The 19,740-nt window shown below is 47.8% G+C and overlaps 1 protein-coding gene across 4 annotated transcripts in view; it reads left to right on the forward strand.

Annotated features, from left to right (window-relative positions):
* Window positions 1-3,761: 3,761 nt before the first annotated feature.
* The window catches only part of LOC140386652 (protein spinster homolog 3-like), a 237,365-nt gene continuing 221,386 nt past the window's right edge, over window positions 3,762-19,740 (forward strand). For 2 of the 4 annotated variants that reach the window (XM_072469164.1, XM_072469166.1), the window contains exon 1: window positions 3,762-4,275. In XM_072469164.1, the coding sequence (XP_072325265.1) occupies window positions 4,071-4,275 (205 nt within the window). In that variant the 5' untranslated portion in view covers window positions 3,762-4,070. Of the gene's footprint in view, window positions 4,276-8,385; window positions 8,445-19,740 lie in introns of those variants that run through there. The other 2 variants (XM_072469167.1, XM_072469168.1) reach the window with 2 other exon arrangements.

Below are 19,740 nucleotides of genomic sequence, written 5' to 3' on the forward strand. Positions count from 1 at the left end.
TAGTGCCAGCCTGCCTGACTTGCCCTCTCTGCAGGAAGGCCCTTCGAATCCTGGGAGTCTTACCCGCCCAAAATAAGGCTGAGATTAACTTACCAACCCTAATGGAAAAAGATTTAAGGAGGATGATCAGGAAACACTGGAACACAAATAAGAACCTCGACAGATCGTTCATTTTGATCGTCTGCACACTACCAGTGCAGCCAACTGGGATGGCCACTTCCAACTAGGTACAGAGAAACTCGCAAAGCCTGGCGGGTAAAGTGGACAAGCCAAGGCTCAGGCAGGCTCAGAGCCTGAAATGCATATTTGTCAGCAAAAAGTCCAGACGGTATCGAAACTCCGTTCAATTAGCATTTTAATGGGGCCGATTAGCATTTGATGGCCCATCTTCCCCAAAACAAAGGACTGGTACTCAAGCAACCGGGACAGTCCCAGACATTTCGGTGCCACTCCCTGTTCAAGGGAAACGCAAACAACGGGGTCAGTGACCGCTTGGGACACGCCCAGCCATCCAGATCCCTGCCCATTTATTGGTTAGGAATCGAACGGAGTGATCAGGGATCATTTGATACCTGGCGACTCTAAACATTGGGACATAGATAACATAGAAAGAAGGGCAAATTCACTGATTGCCATAATTGGAACAGAGCCACAGAAAGGACAGAGTAAAAGAGTAAGAAAAGAACTCGCAACACCTGCCAAGGTTAGCGAGAGGGCATCCCACCTCTTCAAGTCCTCCTTCACCCCTCTGCTAGACTGAAGTTCAGTTTGTGTAACGGAGCCCAGCCATGCACCATCTGAATCCCTAAATATCTAAACTTCGTCTTGGCTAGCTTAAACATCAGCCTCCCTAAACCAGTCCTTCTCCCCAAGGGATTCACCAGGAGGATTTCAGTTTGTACCCTGAGAAGGAGATGCGTGAGACAAGTTTTTTACGCAGAGGGTGGTGAGTCCCTGGGACGAGTTGCCAGGGGAGGTTGTGGAAGCAGATACATTAACAGCATTCAAAAGTCATCTTGACAAACACATGGATAGGATGGGTATAGAGGGATACGGCACAAGGAAGAGGGCAGCACAAGTGGATAGCACTGTGGCTTCACAGGTTCGATTCCCCGCTGGGTCAGTGTCTGTGCGGAGTCTGCACGTTCTCCCCGTGTCTGTATGGGTTTCCTCCGGGTGCTCCGGTTTCCTCCCACAGTCCAAAGACATGCAGGTTAGGTGGGTTGGCCATGCTAAATTGCCCTTAGTGTCCAAAAAAGTTTAGGAGGGGTTATTGGGTTACGGGGATAGGGTGGAAGTGAGGGCTTAAGTGGGTTGGTGCAGACTCGATGGGACGCATGGCCTCCTTCTGCGCTGCATGTTCTATGTTCTAAGGAAATGCTGAGCATTTTGGCAAAGGTTGGCATCATGACCAGTACAGGCTTGGAGGGCCAAAGGGCCTGTTCCTGTGCTGTATTGTTTTTTTGTTCCTCAATAGCTCCATTATCCCTCCCACACTAGCAAGAGGATCAGAAATGTACAACACCAAATTGTCCGCGAAAAGGGGCACCCTATGCTCCTCGCCCCTTCTCTCAGTACCTCTCAACTCCCTTGATGATCTAAGTGCGATGGTCAACAGCTCAATTGCTAATGCAAAAAACAATGAGGACAGTGGGCACCCTGCCTCTTGCCCCTATATTACTGGAAATACCCTGTGCTCACCGCACTGGTCATGACACTAGCCATAGGGGCACTATAGAACAATCTCACCCAGGAGATAAATGTCGGTCCAAACTCAGATCGTCCCAAAACATCGAAGAGGTACCTCCACTCCATCCAATCAAAAGCCTTCTCCTCATCAATGGAGAGGTGCCTCCGGCACCTGCAGCATAGAGGATGACAATACCACGTTCAAAAGTCTCCTGATATTGTCCAACAACTGTTGGCTCTTGACAAATCTTGTTTGGCCCTCAGAGATCGCCTCTTTCCAGCATCCATCCAAACACTTCGCCAGAATCCTAATTAATACCTTAGCATCAGTATTCAACAGTGAAATGGGCCTATAAGACTCTCCCTCCACTGCAACAAAAAATATATCCCAATTTCGTACACTCATCACGGCAGCATAGCACTAATGATACTGGACTAGTAACCCAGAGGCTAATGCAATGAGGACAAGGGTTTGAATCCCACCACAGCAGCTGGTGGATTTTAAATTCAATTAATAAAATCTACAATATAAAGCTAGTCTCACGGATGGTGATCATGAAATTGTCATAAAAACCCACTGGTTCACAAATGTTCTCTGGGGAAGGAAATCTGCCATCCTTACCTGGTTTGGCCTATATGTGAGTTGAAACCTACAGCAATGTGGGTGACGGTGAAATGGCCCAGCATACCCCTTAGTTCAAGGGCAATTAGGGATGGACGATAAATGCTGGCATTTTCAGTGATGCTCACATTCCCATGAAATAATAGAATAAAAAAGAACTGAGCCAGGGTGTGACTTGATGAGCACTATCGCTTCACAGCGCCAGGGTGCCAGGTTCGATTCCCGGCTTGGGTCACTGTCTGTGCAGAGTCTGCAGGTTCTCCCCGTGACTGCATGGGTGTCCTCGGGGTGCTCCAGTTTCCTCCCGCAAGTCCCAAAGATGTGCTTGTTAGGTGAATTGGACATTCTGAATTCTCCTTCAGTGTGCCGAACAGGCTCCGTAGTGTGGCGACTAAGGGATTTTCACAGTAACTTCATTGTGGTGTTAATGTTTTTAAAAAAAATTAGAGTATCCAATTATTTTTTTCCAATTAAGGGGCAATTTAGCGTGGCCAATCCAGCTGACCTGCACATCTTTTGGGTTGTGAGGGTGAAACCCACGCAGACATGGGGAGAATGTGCAAACTCCACACGGACAGTGACCCAGAGCCGGGATCGATCCCTGGTCCTCAGCACCGTAGGAAGCAGTGCTAACCACTGTGCCACCGTGCTGCCTTTTGCAGTGTTAATGTAAGCCTCCTTGTGACACTAATAAAAATTATTATTATGGATGGCATATCCTCGCCACAAATGGCAGGATCCCTTGATGCTGATGATGTCTATTGCATTATACTCACCACAACGTTCCCAGCAAATTCTGGCTGTACCATCTAGCCTTATATCTACACACATTGTAACCGGCCTGATGGGCCTTTGCAAAGTTTCTTGTGATTTTGATTCAGATTTCCAGCATCTGCAGGATTCTTAATTTCACCTTTTGTTAAGAAAGAACTAAAGCAACAAAAAAGGGATGCTCAATAATGCCTTAACAGGACAGTTTGAAAGTTGACAGCCCTGCATGAAGGTCCCGCCTTAGAATCATAGAATCTCTACAATGACGGAGGCCATTCAGCCCATCGAGTCTGCACCAACCCTTGGAAAGAGCACCCAACCTCGGCCCACGCCGCGACCCTATCCCTGTAACCCCACCTAACCTTTTGGACACTATGAGGCAAAATCAATCCACCTAACCTGCACATCTTTGGATTGTGGGAGGAAACCGGAGCACCCGAAGGCAACCCATGCAGACACAGGGAGAAAGTGCAAACTCCGCACAGGCAGTCGCCTGCGGCCGTATTTGAACCCCGGTCCCTGGAGCTGTGAAGCAGCAGTGCTAATCACTGTGCCTTCTCAACCTTGCCCCCTGGCGTGAGGTGTGGTGATCCGCAGGTTAACTCAGCACCAGTCAGCTCTCTCCCCTCAAAATTTAAAAGTAGCCTGTGGTCATCTGGGACTGCGGTGACTACTTTTTACTTGCTGGCCACCTCTTGGTCAGTTCTCTGCAATTGCTTAACTTGTCCCGTTGGAACAAATTAAACTGGCCACAGAAAGATCTGGCTTGTCAATCGGGGGTAAGCAGCCGTTGAAGGAGGAGGTTTATGCTCCTGCAATGCCTCTGCTGTGGTATGTAGAGCAGTGCAGTCTCCTGGTTGAGAACTACTGTTTGAGAGCCAGAGTGTTTGATTTGTCGATAGGGGGATTCCTTCCGTTACTTTGCAGAAGTACAAGAGCTTTCTAAGCCAAGTGTTTCCAACAAAGCTGTGTCTCCAGTTCTAATCGCATGGAGGGTGCCAGCGACGCCCAGCCCAAGGAACGCTCCGCCACAGACAGGTACTGTTCAACCGCGAGCCTGGGGGCGGAGGCGGACAATGTCCAGTTCAACGGCACCGGACACTTCTACATATCCCCGACCAGGTCCTACATCGTCACCTTCATCTTGTTTCTCATTAACCTCCTCAACTACATGGATCGCTTTATCATTGCAGGTGAGAGCGCGCCCTTTTTCCTGTTGCTTCCACTCTCAATGTGATTAGCTCGTCCTCCGCTTGAAACCATTATCCACCAAACCGGGGCAAATCTCTCACTGGGGGCTGGTATTCTCTGAAGTGATGGCAGCATCTGTTGCCCCAAGTTTACCACCCCCCCCTCCCTCCCCCATTTACCCCTCTCCTTCCCCTGTTCAATGGCAGGCAGGGCAACAATTTGTCGAGCAGTGAGATGCCTTTATGTAATTTGCATTTCAGAATCACAGAATTTCTAGCTGCAGAAGGAAGCCATTCGGTCTATCATGTTGGCAGCGACCCTACCTAGGTCCACTCGCCCACCTTATCCCCGTAACCCCAGCTAACCTGCACATCCCTGGACACTAAGGGCAATTTATCACGGCCAATCCACCTAACCTGCACATCTTCGGACTGTGGGTGGAAACCGGAGCACCCGGAGGAAACCCACGCAGACACGGGGAGAACGTGCAGACTCCCCACAGACAGTGACCCAAGCTGGAATCGAACTGGGGACCCTGAAGCTGTGAGGCAGCAGTGCTAACCACTGTGCCACCATGCCGATTCTTTGTGCAATTCCCCTGCGATCTGCCCTCAACCCCACACATTCTTTTTCCGGTAACAGTTTAATTCCCTTTTGAATGCCTCGGTTGAACCTGCCCCCCATGACACTCTTCCTAATCCTAACCACTCACTGGGTGTAAACGTATTTTCTCACATCACTTTTTGATTCTTTTGCAAGTTACTTTAAATTGTGCCCTCTTGTTCTCGATCTTTGCACGAGCACCATCTCCCAGGAAGAGCTCCTGAAACTCCCAAATCTTAAAATAAATCACTCTTCAAATGTGGGCGAAGGTGGAAGAGGAACATTTATTGCCCACCCTCGCCTGTCGTGAGAAGGTGGGGTTGACCCAGCCCTTGCGATCAGGTTGCTCCCAGAAAAGTGCCAAGTGACTGACCCAACACTAAAGAGGCAACATCCAAATATATGACCTGGTCAGGATGTTGTGTGACTTGGAGAGAAACTTGCAGGCAATGGTGTTCCCATAACATTGCTGCTACTGCTCTTGTGAGTGTAAGCACGTGGGTAGGATTTACTTTGAAATGTTCCATGGAATGTTAGTCAGAGTTTTAAAAAAAGGTTCCATTACCAGTGGTGTAATGATGCAACTCTGCTGCTTCCGAATAGTTCAAATTAGCAGCAACGTGGGTTTTGCCAGTGTTGTCAGTGGAAGACTTAAACTAAACTGCTGTATATAAGGGAGGAGTTTGTCTGAAACTGTTTTGCAAACATCATTTGCAAAGACAGAATAACAGATGGCATTTTTATTACATTACAGAAGACAGTGGTGGTTTGTTTTGATGATGTTTATATTGTTGCATTGTGTCTCTAAAAGGATTTTTTCAGGACACTTTTCATGGAGATTGTGTTTTCCCAAACTTCCTATCTGGTCCCACCTTCCCCACCCCACTCCTGGCACCCCATCCATTTTCACATTTGTTACAGTGGCAGTTTGATAATGGTCAGAGTGTGCCAATGGTGAAAGCATGGGTCTTACACTAGTGAAAGTGTGAGTTTTGCAATGGTGAAAGTGTGAGTCTTACAAAGTGTGGGCGTGATAATGGTGAGAGTGTGGGTGTGGCAGATGTGAGAGTGTGGGTGTGGCAGTGGTGAGCGTGTGGGTGTGATAGTGATGAGAGTGTGGGTGTGACATTGGTGAGAGTGTGGGTGTGACAGTGGTGAGAGTTTGAGTCCGACAATGGTGAAGGTGTGAGTTTGACAATGGTGAGAGTATGGGTGTGACACTGGTGAAAGTGTGGATGTGACAATGGTGAAAGTGTGAGTCTTACAGTAGCGAAAGTGTGAGTCTTGCAATGGTGAACTGTGAGTCTTACAAAGTGTGGGTGTGACAATGGTGAGAGTGTGGGTGTGAAAATGGTGAAAGGTGAGTCTTACAATGATGAGAGTGTGGTTGTGACAATGGTGAAGGTGTGAGTTTGACAATAGTGAGAGTGTGGCCGTGACAATGATGAAAGGGTGAGTCTTACAAATGTATGTGTGGGTGTGAAAATGGTGAAGGTGTGGGCGTGACAATGATGAAAGGGTGAGTCTTACAGTGATGAGAGTGTGGGTGTGACAATGGTGAAAGTGTGGGCATGACAATGGTGAGAATTTGGGTGTGACAATGGTGAGAGTGTAGGTATGACAATAGTGAGAGTGTGAATATGACAATGGTGAGAGCGTGCATCTGACAATGGTGCATGTGTGAGTCTGTCAGGTACAGGTAAACTGTAAAGTCAAACACTCAGCCATCAGAGAGAAAGAATTTGTATTTATATGGTACCATTCAAGACCTCAAGAGCCCTCAAGCTGTTATTGTATAATTGCTGTTATAGATCATATTGTCACAGAATGGGAATAGTACAAAAGAGGCCATTCAGCCCTTGTGTCTGTGACGTCCTCTGCAGGAGCCTCTCAGCTCAAGAAGTCCAGAAAGTTTTTTCTCTTCAGATAAATTATCTAATCCCCTTTGAAATGGAACCTGCCTCCACCACACTCTCAGGCAGCGCATTCCAAAGCCGAATCACTCGCCGTATTAAAGAGGTTTCTCCTCATGTCCATTGCTTCTTTTTAACAATCCCTTCAAATCACTGTCCTCTGGGTCTCGATCCTCCTGCCAATGAAAACAGCCTCTCTTGACCTACTCAGTCCAGACCCCTCATTATTTTGAACAGCCCTATCTAATCTTCTGACAACCATCTCCCGGGAGCACAGCCCAGCTTTTCCAATTAACCTACATAACTTGGGCCATTCCCCTGAATCATTTCTGCACTCTCTCTAAAGCCTTCACATCCTTCCTATAGTGTGGTGACCAGACCTGGACACCACACTCCAGTTGAGGCTGAACCAGAGTTTTATACAGATACAAGCCGGAATTCTCTGGCCGTTTGCTGGCGCTGGGATTCTCTGTTTACCGCCAGCAGCTCACCCCCGCCTGCAGGTTTCCCGGTGGCGCGGGGTCGCTTCAACGGGAAATCCCATTGACAGCTACGGGAGTAGAGAATCCGCCGACAGTGACCAGCGGGCCGCTTCCCGCCGCGCCGCCTCCCGGCACCGAGAAATATGCGGCTGGGAGGCCGGAGAATTCAGCCCGAAATGTAACTCCCTTCCTTTTGCACTCCATTTATAAAGGCAGGATTCCGTATGTTTTACTAACCACTTTTACAAACTGCCTTGTCGACTTCAATGATTTGTATGCACTGTCACCCCATGTCCCTTTACGCCAAAAGTAGGAATGAGTGTATGTAATGTAGGAAACATTGCAGCCCATCAGTGCACAGCAAGATCCCACAAACAGCAATGCAATCAATGTGCAGTGATGTTTTTGTGAAGAAGAACCCTCACACCCCGCCCTTCTTTGTGCAGTCCAGTGGAATCTTCACCTGAGAGAGCACACAGTGTATCAAGTTAATGTTTAATCTGAAAGCTGGCACCTTCATCTATTCAGAGGGCAGCACGGTAGTATAGTGGTTAGCACAGTTGCTTCACAGCTCCAGGGTCCCAGGTTTGATCCCCGGCTTGGGTCACTGTCTGTGCGGAGTCTGTACGTTTTCCCTGTGTCTACGTGGGTTTCCTCCGGGTGCTCCGTTTCCCTCCCACAGTCCAAAGATATGCAGGTTAGGTGGATTGGCCATGATAAATTGCCCTTAGTGTCCAAAAAGGTTGGGTGTGGTTACTGGGTTATGGGGATGGGGTGGGGGCATGGGCATTGGCGGGGTGCTCTTTCCAAGGGTTGGTGCAGACTCGATGGGCCGAATGGCCGCCTTCTGCACTGTAAATTCTCTGCACTGTAAATTCTATGAGAGCAGTTCCGTGCTGCACTGGGTCTGTCAGTTTGCATTATGTGCTCATGTTTCCTGGAGTGGGACTTGAACAATTGACCACCTGGCTCAGATTCCTGCCACAATTGAACTATGGGTTTGACCTGCCCCTATTTGGGCGTTTGGGTCTGAGGCTAATCTGTTTCTCCTTGGGGTTGGATCTTGGTGTTGATTTGGAACTTTCTGATTGGCAGGACCAAACGATAAGACTCCAAACTTTACTTCTGGTTGACTGTTGAGACCCACGGTTGCTTTTGGGAACACGGACCCTGGTGAGCTGAACTCTAGTCACTGTGAGGAAGTGAAATTGCAAACATTGGATTAACATAATGTTTTTTATACAGAAAAATGTTTCAAAGCAGTTCACAAGGACGAGAGATGACATGAGATTTGAGTCAAGGCGGGAGAGAGAGACTGTAGGAGATTTTCTTCTATTTAAATTAACATTAACAGGGTAGAAGATGAGGTGAAGTAGGGTAGGAGGAGATTTGACTGGAATTTTGACCATTTGGGCCGAATGGCCTATTTCTTTGCATCAATTTTTTGGGGATATTTTGAGGGGAATGGAGCAAATTCCTAGCTTCAGAAATCAGTTTAGGCAGAGGCCTGATCTGAGAGGCATTCCCGGCCATGCTGCACATTTTAGTGTACACCATCCTACACGGATCCAAACCTGTTGGAGAAGTCAGAACTAAGGCAGGGGGTGGGATTCTCCGGTCCGCCAGCAGCGTGTTCCTCAGCAGCCCATTGGGAGATTCTCCGTTCCCCCCACCTGCCAATGGGATTTCCCATTGTGGCTACCCCATGCCGCTGGGAAGCCCGCAGGCATGGATGCACTGCTGATGCAACGGACAATCCCCCCGGCGGAGAATCCCGCCCAGGATTTCCCCATGAAGTATTGACTAAGTACAAAGTCAACACTACTCCACCCCTCCAGTATCCCAGCTATCCCCACTTATACTTTTTTGGGTATTTTTGATATTTTGGTGTACAAATCCCCATCACTGGTTTAACAATGATATGGAGATGCTGACGTTGGACTGGGGCGAGCACAGTAAGAAGTCTTACAACACCAGGTTAAAGTCCAACAGGTTTATTTTGAATCATTAGCTTTCAGAGCGCAGCTCCTTCATCAGGTGAGGTGAAACCTGTCCAAATAAACCTGTTGGACTTTAACCTGGCGTTGTAAGACTTCTTACTTGTTTAACAATGTAATTGCTATTGAACCTTAACAATAAAATTAACAATAAAATTGCTGATAATTTTGACATACAGTACCATGTGGAATTAGTGCATGGGCAGCACAGTAGCACAAGTGGATAGCACTGTGGCTTCACAGCGCCAGGGTCCCAGGTTCGATTCCCTGCTGGGTCACTGTCTGTGCGGAGTCTGCACGTTCTCCCCGTGTCTGCGTGGGTTTCCAATGGAAGGGGATTGGGGGAGTGGCAGTGGAATTTGGGAACTACATGGATCACTTTTTCAGAGAGCTGACCCAGGCACAACCTCCTTTTTGTGCTGTTGTGTGGTCCTGTACACACTGCTGGGGAGAGCTGGTATTGGGTCAGATTTTGAGGAAAGAACAATGGTAAACCCTTCTTTCTGAGGCCTGTGATACCACAGTGCTGTGACATAGATTGCAGAAGTGACCTCTTCCTGCTCTCTATATGTTGCAAACTTTTTCTTGCAAGCTGCAAATTATCTTAATTCTCACCCCCAGGCAAAGCCCTCTCACATCGTTTCAAAATAAGTTTCATTTTATTATATATCTCAGAAATCTTCTGTGTTGGTCAATTTAACCAGTTATTTATCCATTAGTTTCTAAGTTTTGAAATTAAAAAAAAAATTTGGGGTACCCAATTCAGTTTTTTCCCAATTAAGGGGAAATTTAGCATGGCCAATTCACCGACCCTGCACATCTTTGGGTTGTGAGGGTGAGACCCACACAGACAATGTGCAAACTCCACATGGACAGTGACCCGTGGCCGGAATTGAAAACAGGTCCTCGACGCCGTGAGGTAGCAGTGCTAACCACTGCGCCATCGTGCCGCCCAAAGTTTTGAAATTTATAGAAGGCTTTAAGCAATATGGCCAGCATAGTGGCACAGTGGTTAGCACTGCTGCCTCACAGCGCCAGGGACCAGGGCTCAATTCCAGCCTTGGGTGACTGTCTGTGTGGAGTTTGCACTTTCTCCCCTTGTCTGAGTGGGTTTCCTCCGGGTGCTCCAGTTTCCTCCAACGGTCCAAAGATGTGCAGGTTAGGTGGGTTGATCATGATAAAATTGCCCTTTAGTGTCCAGGGCTGTGTAGGCTAGGTTAAGGGGTTATCGGGATAGGGCTTGGGTGGAGTGCTCTTACAAAGAGTTGGTGCAGACATGATGGGCCGAATGGCTTTCTTCTGCACTGTAGGTATTCTATATAGTCATTGAAGCATAGAATTTTACAGCACATTATTTGGCCTCTTGCATTTCCTTTATCTTTCCAAATATCTCTGCTAAATTGGTCAAAAAATATTTGCCTTAAAAATCTATTGCCTTTAAAAATCCATGAAGGGTTAACTGCCCAGTTTTCTTCTTGATAATGAGCATGTTAGATGCCTGCAGTGTCTCACTGCTATTTTCAAATTGACTGAGTGCAATGTTTCCCTTTTTGGTCACATCTATGAAGCTAGTCTTCGCCACCTTCAGTTCGTATCAGTCAGAATTGCAAACTATATGACTAAACAAATTAGGAGCCGGAATTAGGTCATTCGACCCCACGAGTCTACTCCGATACTCATGGTAGATTTGATTGTGGCTTCAACTCTACTTTCCCCTCTACCCACCATATCCTTTGACAACCTTGCCAATCAAGAACCTAATTTCAGAATTAAATATATTCAGTGACACAGCCTCCACTGCTCTCTGGGGCAGAGAACTCCATAGACTAATGGCTCTGGGAGAAAATAAATTTCCCTAATTTCCGTTGTAAATGGGAGACACATTTTTAATCGGTGTCCCCCTAGTTCTAGTCTCCCACTCAGGGGGAAAACATGCTCTCAGCATCCACCCTGCCAAACCCCCGCAGGATCTTATATGCTTCAATCAGATTACTTCTCATTCTTAAACTCCAATGGATTCAGGCCCAGCCTGTCAAACTTTTCCCCATAAAATAACCCTTCATCCCAGGAACTTTCTCTGAACAGCTTCAAATATAATTTGATCCTTTCCTAAATAAGGTGATCAAAATGATCTCACAAACCTCCTCTACAACTGTGGCAGAATTTCCCTCCTTTTATATTCCAACATTTCATTTGCCTTCCTTTTCAAAAAACATTCTTCCAATGAAGGGGCAATTTAGCGTGGTCAATTCACCTACCCTGCACATCTTTGGATTGTTGGCACAGTGACCCAAGCCGGGAATCGAATCTGGGACCTGGCGCTGTGAAGCAACAGTGCTAACCACTATGCTACCGTAATATCAATGTTCACTCAAACTATTAAGAAATGCACCTGATAGAAGTTCTGCAATGAAATTGCCGAATGCGGGATATTCCTGGAAGGATGTGTTTGCAAAGAGGAAATGTGGGTGCGTAGTTTGTGAACCATTCATCAGCAATCCTATTTCCTCCTAATATTGCCAACTTAACTTGACTTCCCCTTTCTGGTCCTACTGTGATGTCTGGAAATAATCACACTTTCCTGCCTTTTTTTAAGAAATAAATTATTCGGTGTCTTAAAGATTGCTTAAAGATTGCACAGTGACCGACTTTGTCTTCAGAAAGGAACTGCCTGATCTTAGGAAATGTGTTGGGAAATGCCTTTCAAATATAAATTGTACTTAGAATCATAGAATGATAGAATCATAGAAGTTTACAGCATGGAAACAGGCCCTTCGGCCCAACCAGTCCAGGCCGCCCAGTTTTTACCATTAAGCTAGTCCCAGTTGCCCGCACTTGGCCCATAACCCTCTATACCCATCTTACCCATGTAACTATCTAAGAACTATCTTAGGTTGTGAGCGTCACTAGCAAGGCTGACATCAATTGCGTGTCACTAGTTACTGCGGTCCATGTGGTTGTAGGTGCCCTCGTATTGGCAGCACGGTATCACAGTAGTACGGGTGGCACGGTAGCACAGTGGTTAGCACTGTTGCTTCACAGCACCAGGGTCCCAGGTTCGATTCCCAGCTTGGTCATTGTCTGTGTGGAGTATGTACGTTCTCCTCGTGTCTGCGTGGATTTCCTCCAGGTGTTCCGGTTTCCTCCCACAAGTCCTGAAAGAAGTGCTTGTTCGGTGAATTGGACATTCTGAATTCACCCTCGGTGTACCCGAACAGGCGCCGGAATGTGGCGACTAGGGGATTTTCACAGTAACGTCGTTGCAGTGTTAATGTAAGCTTATTATATTGCTATTGGGGAGAGAATTCCAGGATTTTGGCTCTGCAACAGTGAAGGAACAGCGGATGTATTTCCAAGTCAGGATGGTATGTGGCTTGGGAGGGAACTTGCATATGGTGGTGATCCCATGCACCTATTACCTTTGCCCTTCGAGATGGTAGAGGTCATGGGTTTGGAAGTGGCTGTCGCAGAAGGCTTGGTAAGTTGCAGTAACACGCTATCCCCATGTAACACACACGCCCTGTGTTAGCCAGGGTGTAACACACTCTCCCCAAGTCATCCAGTGTGTAACACATTCTCGCCATGTTATCCATAGTGTAACACATTCTCCCCATGTTATCCAGTGTGTAACACATTCTCCCCATGTTATCCAGTGTGTAACACATTCCCCCATGTTATCCAGTGTGTAACACATTCTCGCCATGTTATCCAGTGTAACACACTCTCCCCATGTTGTCCAGTGTGTAACACATTCTCCCTGTTTTATCCAGTGTGTAACACACTCTCCCCATGTTATCCAGTGTGTAACACATTCTCCCCATGCTATCCAGTGTGCTACACACTCTCCCCATGTTATTCAGTGTGTAACACATTCTCCTCATGTTATCCAGTGTGTAACACATTCTCACCATGTTGTCCAGTGTGTAACACATTCTCACCATGTTATCCAGTGTGTAACACATTCTCACCATGTTATCCAGTGTGTAACACATTCTCCCCATGTTATCCAGTGTGTAACACATTCTCGCCATGTTATCCAGTGTGTTACACTCTCTCCCCATGTTATTCAGTGTATAACACATTCTCCCCATGCTATCCAGTGTGTAACACATTCTCCCCATGTTATCCAGTGTGTTACACACTCTCCCCATGTTATTCAGTGTGTAACACATTCTCCTCACGTTATCCAGTGTGTAACACATTCTCACCATGTAGTCCAGTGTGTAACACATTCTCACCATGTTATCCAGTGTGTAACACATTCTCACCATGTTATCCAGTGTGTAACACATTCTCCCTATGTTATCCAGTGTGTAACACATTCTCCCCATGTTATCCAGTGTGTAACACATTCTCCCCATGTTATCCAGTGTGTTACACACTCTCCCCATGTTATTCAGTGTGTAACACATTCTCCTCACGTTATCCAGTGTGTAACACATTCTCACCATGTAGTCCAGTGTGTAACACATTCTCACCATGTTATCCAGTGTGTAAGACATTCTCCCCATGTTGTCCAGTGTGTAACACATTCTCACCATGTTATCCAGTGTGTAACACATTCTCACCATGTTATCCAGTGTGTAACACATTCTCCCTATGTTATCCAGTGTGTAACACATTCTCCCCATGTTATCCAGTGTGTAACACATTCTCCCCATGTTATCCAGTGTGTAACACATTCTCCCCATGTTATCCAGTGTGTAACACATTCTCCCCATGTTATCCAGTGTGTAACACATTCTCCCCATGTTATCCAGTGTGTAACACATTCTCCCCATGTTATCCAGTGTGTAACACATTCTCCCCATGTTATCCAGTGTGTAACACATTCTCCCCATGTTATCCAGTGTGTAACACATTCTCCCCATGTTATCCAGTGTGTAACACATTCTCCCCATGTTATCCAGTGTGTAACACATTCTCCCCATGTTATCCAGTGTGTAACACATTCTCCCCATGTTATCCAGTGTGTAACACATTCTCCCCATGTTATCCAGTGTGTAACACATTCTCCCCATGTTATCCAGTGTGTAACACATTCTCCCCATGTTATCCAGTGTGTAACACATTCTCCCCATGTTATCCAGTGTGTAACACATTCTCCCCATGTTATCCAGTGTGTAACACATTCTCCCCATGTTATCCAGTGTGTAACACATTCTCCCCATGTTATCCAGTGTGTAACACATTCTCCCCATGTTATCCAGTGTGTAACACATTCTCCCCATGTTATCCAGTGTGTAACACATTCTCCCCATGTTATCCAGTGTGTAACACATTCTCACCATGTTGTCCAGTGTGTAACACAATCTCACCATGTTATCCCGTGTGTACTATACTCTCATGTTACCCAGTGTGTAACATATACACTCTCCCTGTGTTATCACATTATGTAACATCTACGCTTTCCCATGTTATCTGGTGTGTAAGACACTCTCCCTGTGTTATCCAATATGTAATACATACACCCCCACGTCATCCAGTAACACACTTTCCCTGTGTTATCGAGTGTGTAACACTCTTCCCGTGTTATCCAATATGTAATACTTACACCCTCCACATGTTATCCAGTATGTAACACTCTCTTCCTGTGTTATCGAGTGTGTAACACACACTCCCTATGTTACCCAGTGTGTAACACACTCTCCCCAGTGTTATCCAGTGTAACATATACTCTCTCCCCGTGTTATCGCATTGTGTAACTTGTACACTTTCCCATGTTATCCAGTGTATAACGCACCCTCCCCATGTTATCTGGTGTGTAAGCCACTCTCCCTGTGTTATCCAATATGTACACCCTCCACATGTTATCCTGTGTGTAACACACTCTCCCTGTGTTATCAAGTGTGCAACACACTCTCACCATGTTACCCAGTATGTAACACTCTCCCCATGTTATCCAGCATGTAACACATACACTCTACCCATGTTATCCAGTGTGTAACGCACCTCCCCATGTTATCCGGTGTGTAAGATACTCTCCCCATGTTTTCCAATATGTAATATGTACACCCTCCACATGTTATCCAGTGTGTAACACATACACCCTCCACATGTTATCTAGCCATGTTATCCAGTGTGTAACACACTCTCCACATGTTATCCAGTGTGTAACATGCTCTTGTCGATGGCACTCACAGCTGCCACTGCTCATCAGTGGTGGAGGGAGTGAAAGTCCCTGAGAATTTTATTTAGTGTAATTGAACACCTCTGACCTAAAACAATACGTGACTCTCTGTGAGCAACACCATGTGACTTCAATTATTTCTTTTCTCCAAAAAATATGCTTTATTCATAAAATTCTAAAATATCAAACAACATTACAAACATTTCAAAATGGCCATTACACAAAGTACAATAATATTCAATTTGCACTCTGAGGTGTTTTATTGCAGTCAAATGAATATTACAGGCATTTCAAAATTTTCATTACAAATGGTGCAATGGTATTTAAGTCTACATTGATCAAGTTGCACTCGGAGGTGCTTCAATACAATTGTATGTTGTGAAGGTTGGGTCTGGCCGCACTGTTGCGGAATGCTCCAAGTAGTTGGACTGTGTTTAACTCAATATATACGTTTAGTTGACTAAAAAAGGATAAATCAGGGTACTTTCTAGATGCATGAAGCTAAATTCAGTGGATGTCCAAAGAGACCTGGGGGTTCAGGTGCATAGATCTGTAAAATGCCATGAACAAGGATAATGGAATGCTGGCCTTTATATCTAGAGGACTGGAGTATAAGGATGCAGAGGTTATGCTGCAGCTTTACAAAACCCTGGTTAGACATCACATGGAGTCACTGTGAGCAGATCTGGGCACCACACCTGAGGAAGGATATTTAGACCTTGGAGGAAGGGCAACGTAGGTTTACAAGAATGATGCCTGGACTTCAGGGGTTAAGTTATGAGGAGAGATTACACAAATTAGACCTGTTTTCTCTAGAATTTAGAAGGTTTAGGGGTGATCTGATGAAAGTCTTCAAGATATTAACAGAAAAAGACAGGATAGATAAAGATAAATTGTATTCATTGGTTGGAGATTCTGAAACTAGGGGGCATAGTGTACATATGACCATTGATGAGAGATGCTAGGAAGAACTTCTACACACAAACAGTGGTAGAGGTTTGGAACTCTCTTCCACAAATGGCAATTGATGCTGGATCAGGGGCAGGATTCTCCGGCCGGGTCCATCCAGCGACTGGAGAATCCCGCCCGAGGTCAATGGTCCATTGTCTGCAGCTCACTCGTTCTTGTGGCGGGCGGGGCAAAATAATCCAGCCCCAGTTGTTAATTTTAGATCAGATAGATAAAGGGCACGATTCTCTGGAAAGATTTCTAAGTGTTGCAGCGAGCGGACACGTCCGCAAGCTTCACCGTGCTTGGCCCAGCGAAGCGGCAATGCCAATCAACATTAATTGGTCCACTTAATGAGGCCCCAATGGCTTCTCGCCACAAATGAAGGCTGGCCAGCCGATTTGGCAGGACCGCGCTCGCCAGCCGCCCGCTAACAAGGTCGAACATCTTGCACAGCCAACCCCAGTCAGCTTGCAACCATGGTGCTGAGAAGACCGGCCCCAAGATTCAGCGATGCGGACCTGGCCAGGCTCCTAGCTTCGGTGGAGACTGGGAGGGATGTCCAGTTTCCCTGAGGGTCTCTGAGGGTGAGCCACAAGACAGCCAGTGCTACCTGGGATGAGGTGGTGGTGGCTGTAAGTTCTGGGAGCGTGAGCAGGACGACTGGCCTCCCGTAAGAAGGTCAACGGCCTACACCGGGCAGCACAGGTGAGTGGACACCAATGCCTCCTACCCCACCCCCCAAGACATCCCCCGCCTCACGCGAGCACCCACCCCTCATCAACTCTCCATGCGGCCCCAACCCTCCCTCCAGCCCCCCTCCCTTCAACCCCCCAACCCTTCCTTCACACACCCCCTCCCCCCATTGTGAACCTCGCATGTGGCTAACGGTGCCTTCTCTCCGTCTCCTCAGGAAAAGCTCTCCCACAATCATCGGGAGAGGGCCCAGACTGGCGGAGGCATGCCGGACGTAAGAATCCTCACTACCTTCGAGGAATGGGTCTTGGAGGCGATGGGGGTGACTAAGACAGAGCGGTCACCAATGCGGAATTTGCAGAGGTGAGGATCCACTGGGCCCCACCCGGAGGACCTGTCAAACATGAGTGTTATTGCCTTACTGACTGACCCATCCCTCCCACTGACCACATGTCCATTCTCCCACAGGTCCTCCAGCCGATGGCGCTGGCCCATCTCGGTGGCCCCCTCTCCAGCCTCCCAGGAGACCACCTCAGAGCAGAGCTTCAAGGAAGACACGATTGATGTGTCACAGCTGTCATTCCCACCCTCCGCCAGCACAGATACATGCACCTTGGTGGGAAATGTTTGGCAAGCTTCTGGGGCACAATCTGGTGAGCACCACACTGCTGCTGATGCACATCAGGTGGAGGCAGTAACCCCTAGGTAAGACAGCAGTTGGAGGTCTGCTGGATCCCAGGACCCAGCTGGGTCCCAGCCTGATGTGAGCCTCTGGTACAGGATTACCCAGAGCTGATGGAGATGTTAGGGTGCGGCCGGGACATTCAGAGGGAGATGTCAGTGACACTCCAGCAGATCCACAGGAGTTTGGAGGAGTCTCAGAGGCTACGGGCACTGGAGATGTCGCCGGCAATGCAAGGCGAACATTGCTAGGGTGGCGACCACAGTCAAGAGCCTGGTGCACCACATCAGCACCATTAGTGAAGGTGCCCAAGACGTCGCGCAGTCGGTGACGGCCATGGCTAAGGGTCTGGGCAGAATGTCCGACTCATTGTGGGATGTCACCCAGTACCAGGTTGACTTTGATGAGATTCTGCGGGACGTGTCCCGCTCTCAGATGGACATGGCCGAGGCGCTGAGGAGCTTGTCCCAGTCAAAGGCGGGCATTGCCAAGACACTGCAGAGCATGTCCCAGTCACTGAGGAGCATCACCGGGGGCGTCAACACGATAATGCGGGCCATGGGGAAATCGCCAGGGCTGGCAGAGCCAGATGATGCGGTGGCAGCCGCGGGTTGAACCAGCTGCCCCTTGGTCCCAAGGTAGACCCAAGGGCCCTATGGGCACCAATTAAGGGGGTTCTGGGTGCCAACTCGGACCCCTCCCATGGAATGGGGATGGTGGCCACCAGCTCCCCCGGGTTCCGCCCCTCTGATGAGGCCGCATCTCGAGGTCAGCACATGGACAGGGCGGCACGGCTGTGCATGTGCCATCAACAAGTGTGGCGGAGCTCTCCAGCTCCAGAGTCTCCAGAGGATGCCCGCCCGAGGCAGCGAAGCCCACGGGATCATGTAAGCAACTGGCAGCTTCCACCTCAGGTGTGCATCCTCAGGAGACACCTAGATGTATCGGTGGAACTAGGAAGGCCAAGCACATTGAGGATCACTGAGTGCACCAGGAGAGGGGGGAGGGGGATACGTAGGATGTGAGGGGGCTGAGGCGGTGTGGGGAGAGTGGGGCGGCACCATCGGCAGAGTGGAGAATTGTATGACACATTAAAAACACTTGAGCACAACCAGTTTTACGCCTCTGTCACTTTCTTCCGCAATGAGGGCCAACATCCAAACCCTTGGCTCATTTCTCCAGACACTCCCCCTCTGGCACACCATGTGCAGGTAATGGATGTGAGCGAGCACATCATGAGGTACTTGGCAGCCAATGAGTTACTTTGGCATGCAGTTTTATGTAGTTAAATCTAATGGACCAGAGAACATAGAACATACACTGCAGAAGGAGGCCATTCGGCCCATCAAGTCTGCACCGACCCACTTAAGCCCTCACTTCCCCCCTATCCCTGTAACCCAAAACCCCCTCCTAATCTTTTTGGTCATGAAGAGCAATTTATCGTGGCCAATCCACCAAACCTGTACATCTTTGGACTGTGGGTGGAAACCGGAGCACCCGGAGGAAACCCAGGCAGACATGGGGAGAACATGCAGACTCCGTACAGACAGTGCCCAGCGGGGAATTGAATCTGTGACCCTGGCGCTGTGAAGCCACAGTGCTATCCACTTGTGCTACCATGCTGTCCTAAGGTGCAATGTATTGATTTGGTTCCCAGATGTTGCTAATACATTACATCAGTCTCGAGTGCAGGTTGAAATGTGCCCCCCCCCCCCCTCCCCGGAACAATTCCACATAAAAATTAGTTCCTCGCTAATTAGTCCCTGTTGTAATCACCACTGTTGTATATATTAGGAGATGTGTGGTAAGGCCCTGTACTACAGGTACGGGGGTAGTCCCTGCCTGCTGGCTTCACCCAGTAGGCGGAGTATAAATATGTGTGCTCCCCATACAGCAGCCATTTCGGCAGCTGCTGTAGGAGGCCACACATCTTAGTGTAATAAAGCCTCAGTTGTATTCAACTCTCGTCTTTGTGCAATTGATCGTGCATCAATTTATTACACTAAAGTTTTCAGA

The sequence above is a fragment of the Scyliorhinus torazame genome, chromosome 12 (genome assembly GCF_047496885.1).
Source record: "Scyliorhinus torazame isolate Kashiwa2021f chromosome 12, sScyTor2.1, whole genome shotgun sequence".
Classification (NCBI taxonomy): Eukaryota; Metazoa; Chordata; class Chondrichthyes; order Carcharhiniformes; family Scyliorhinidae; genus Scyliorhinus; species Scyliorhinus torazame.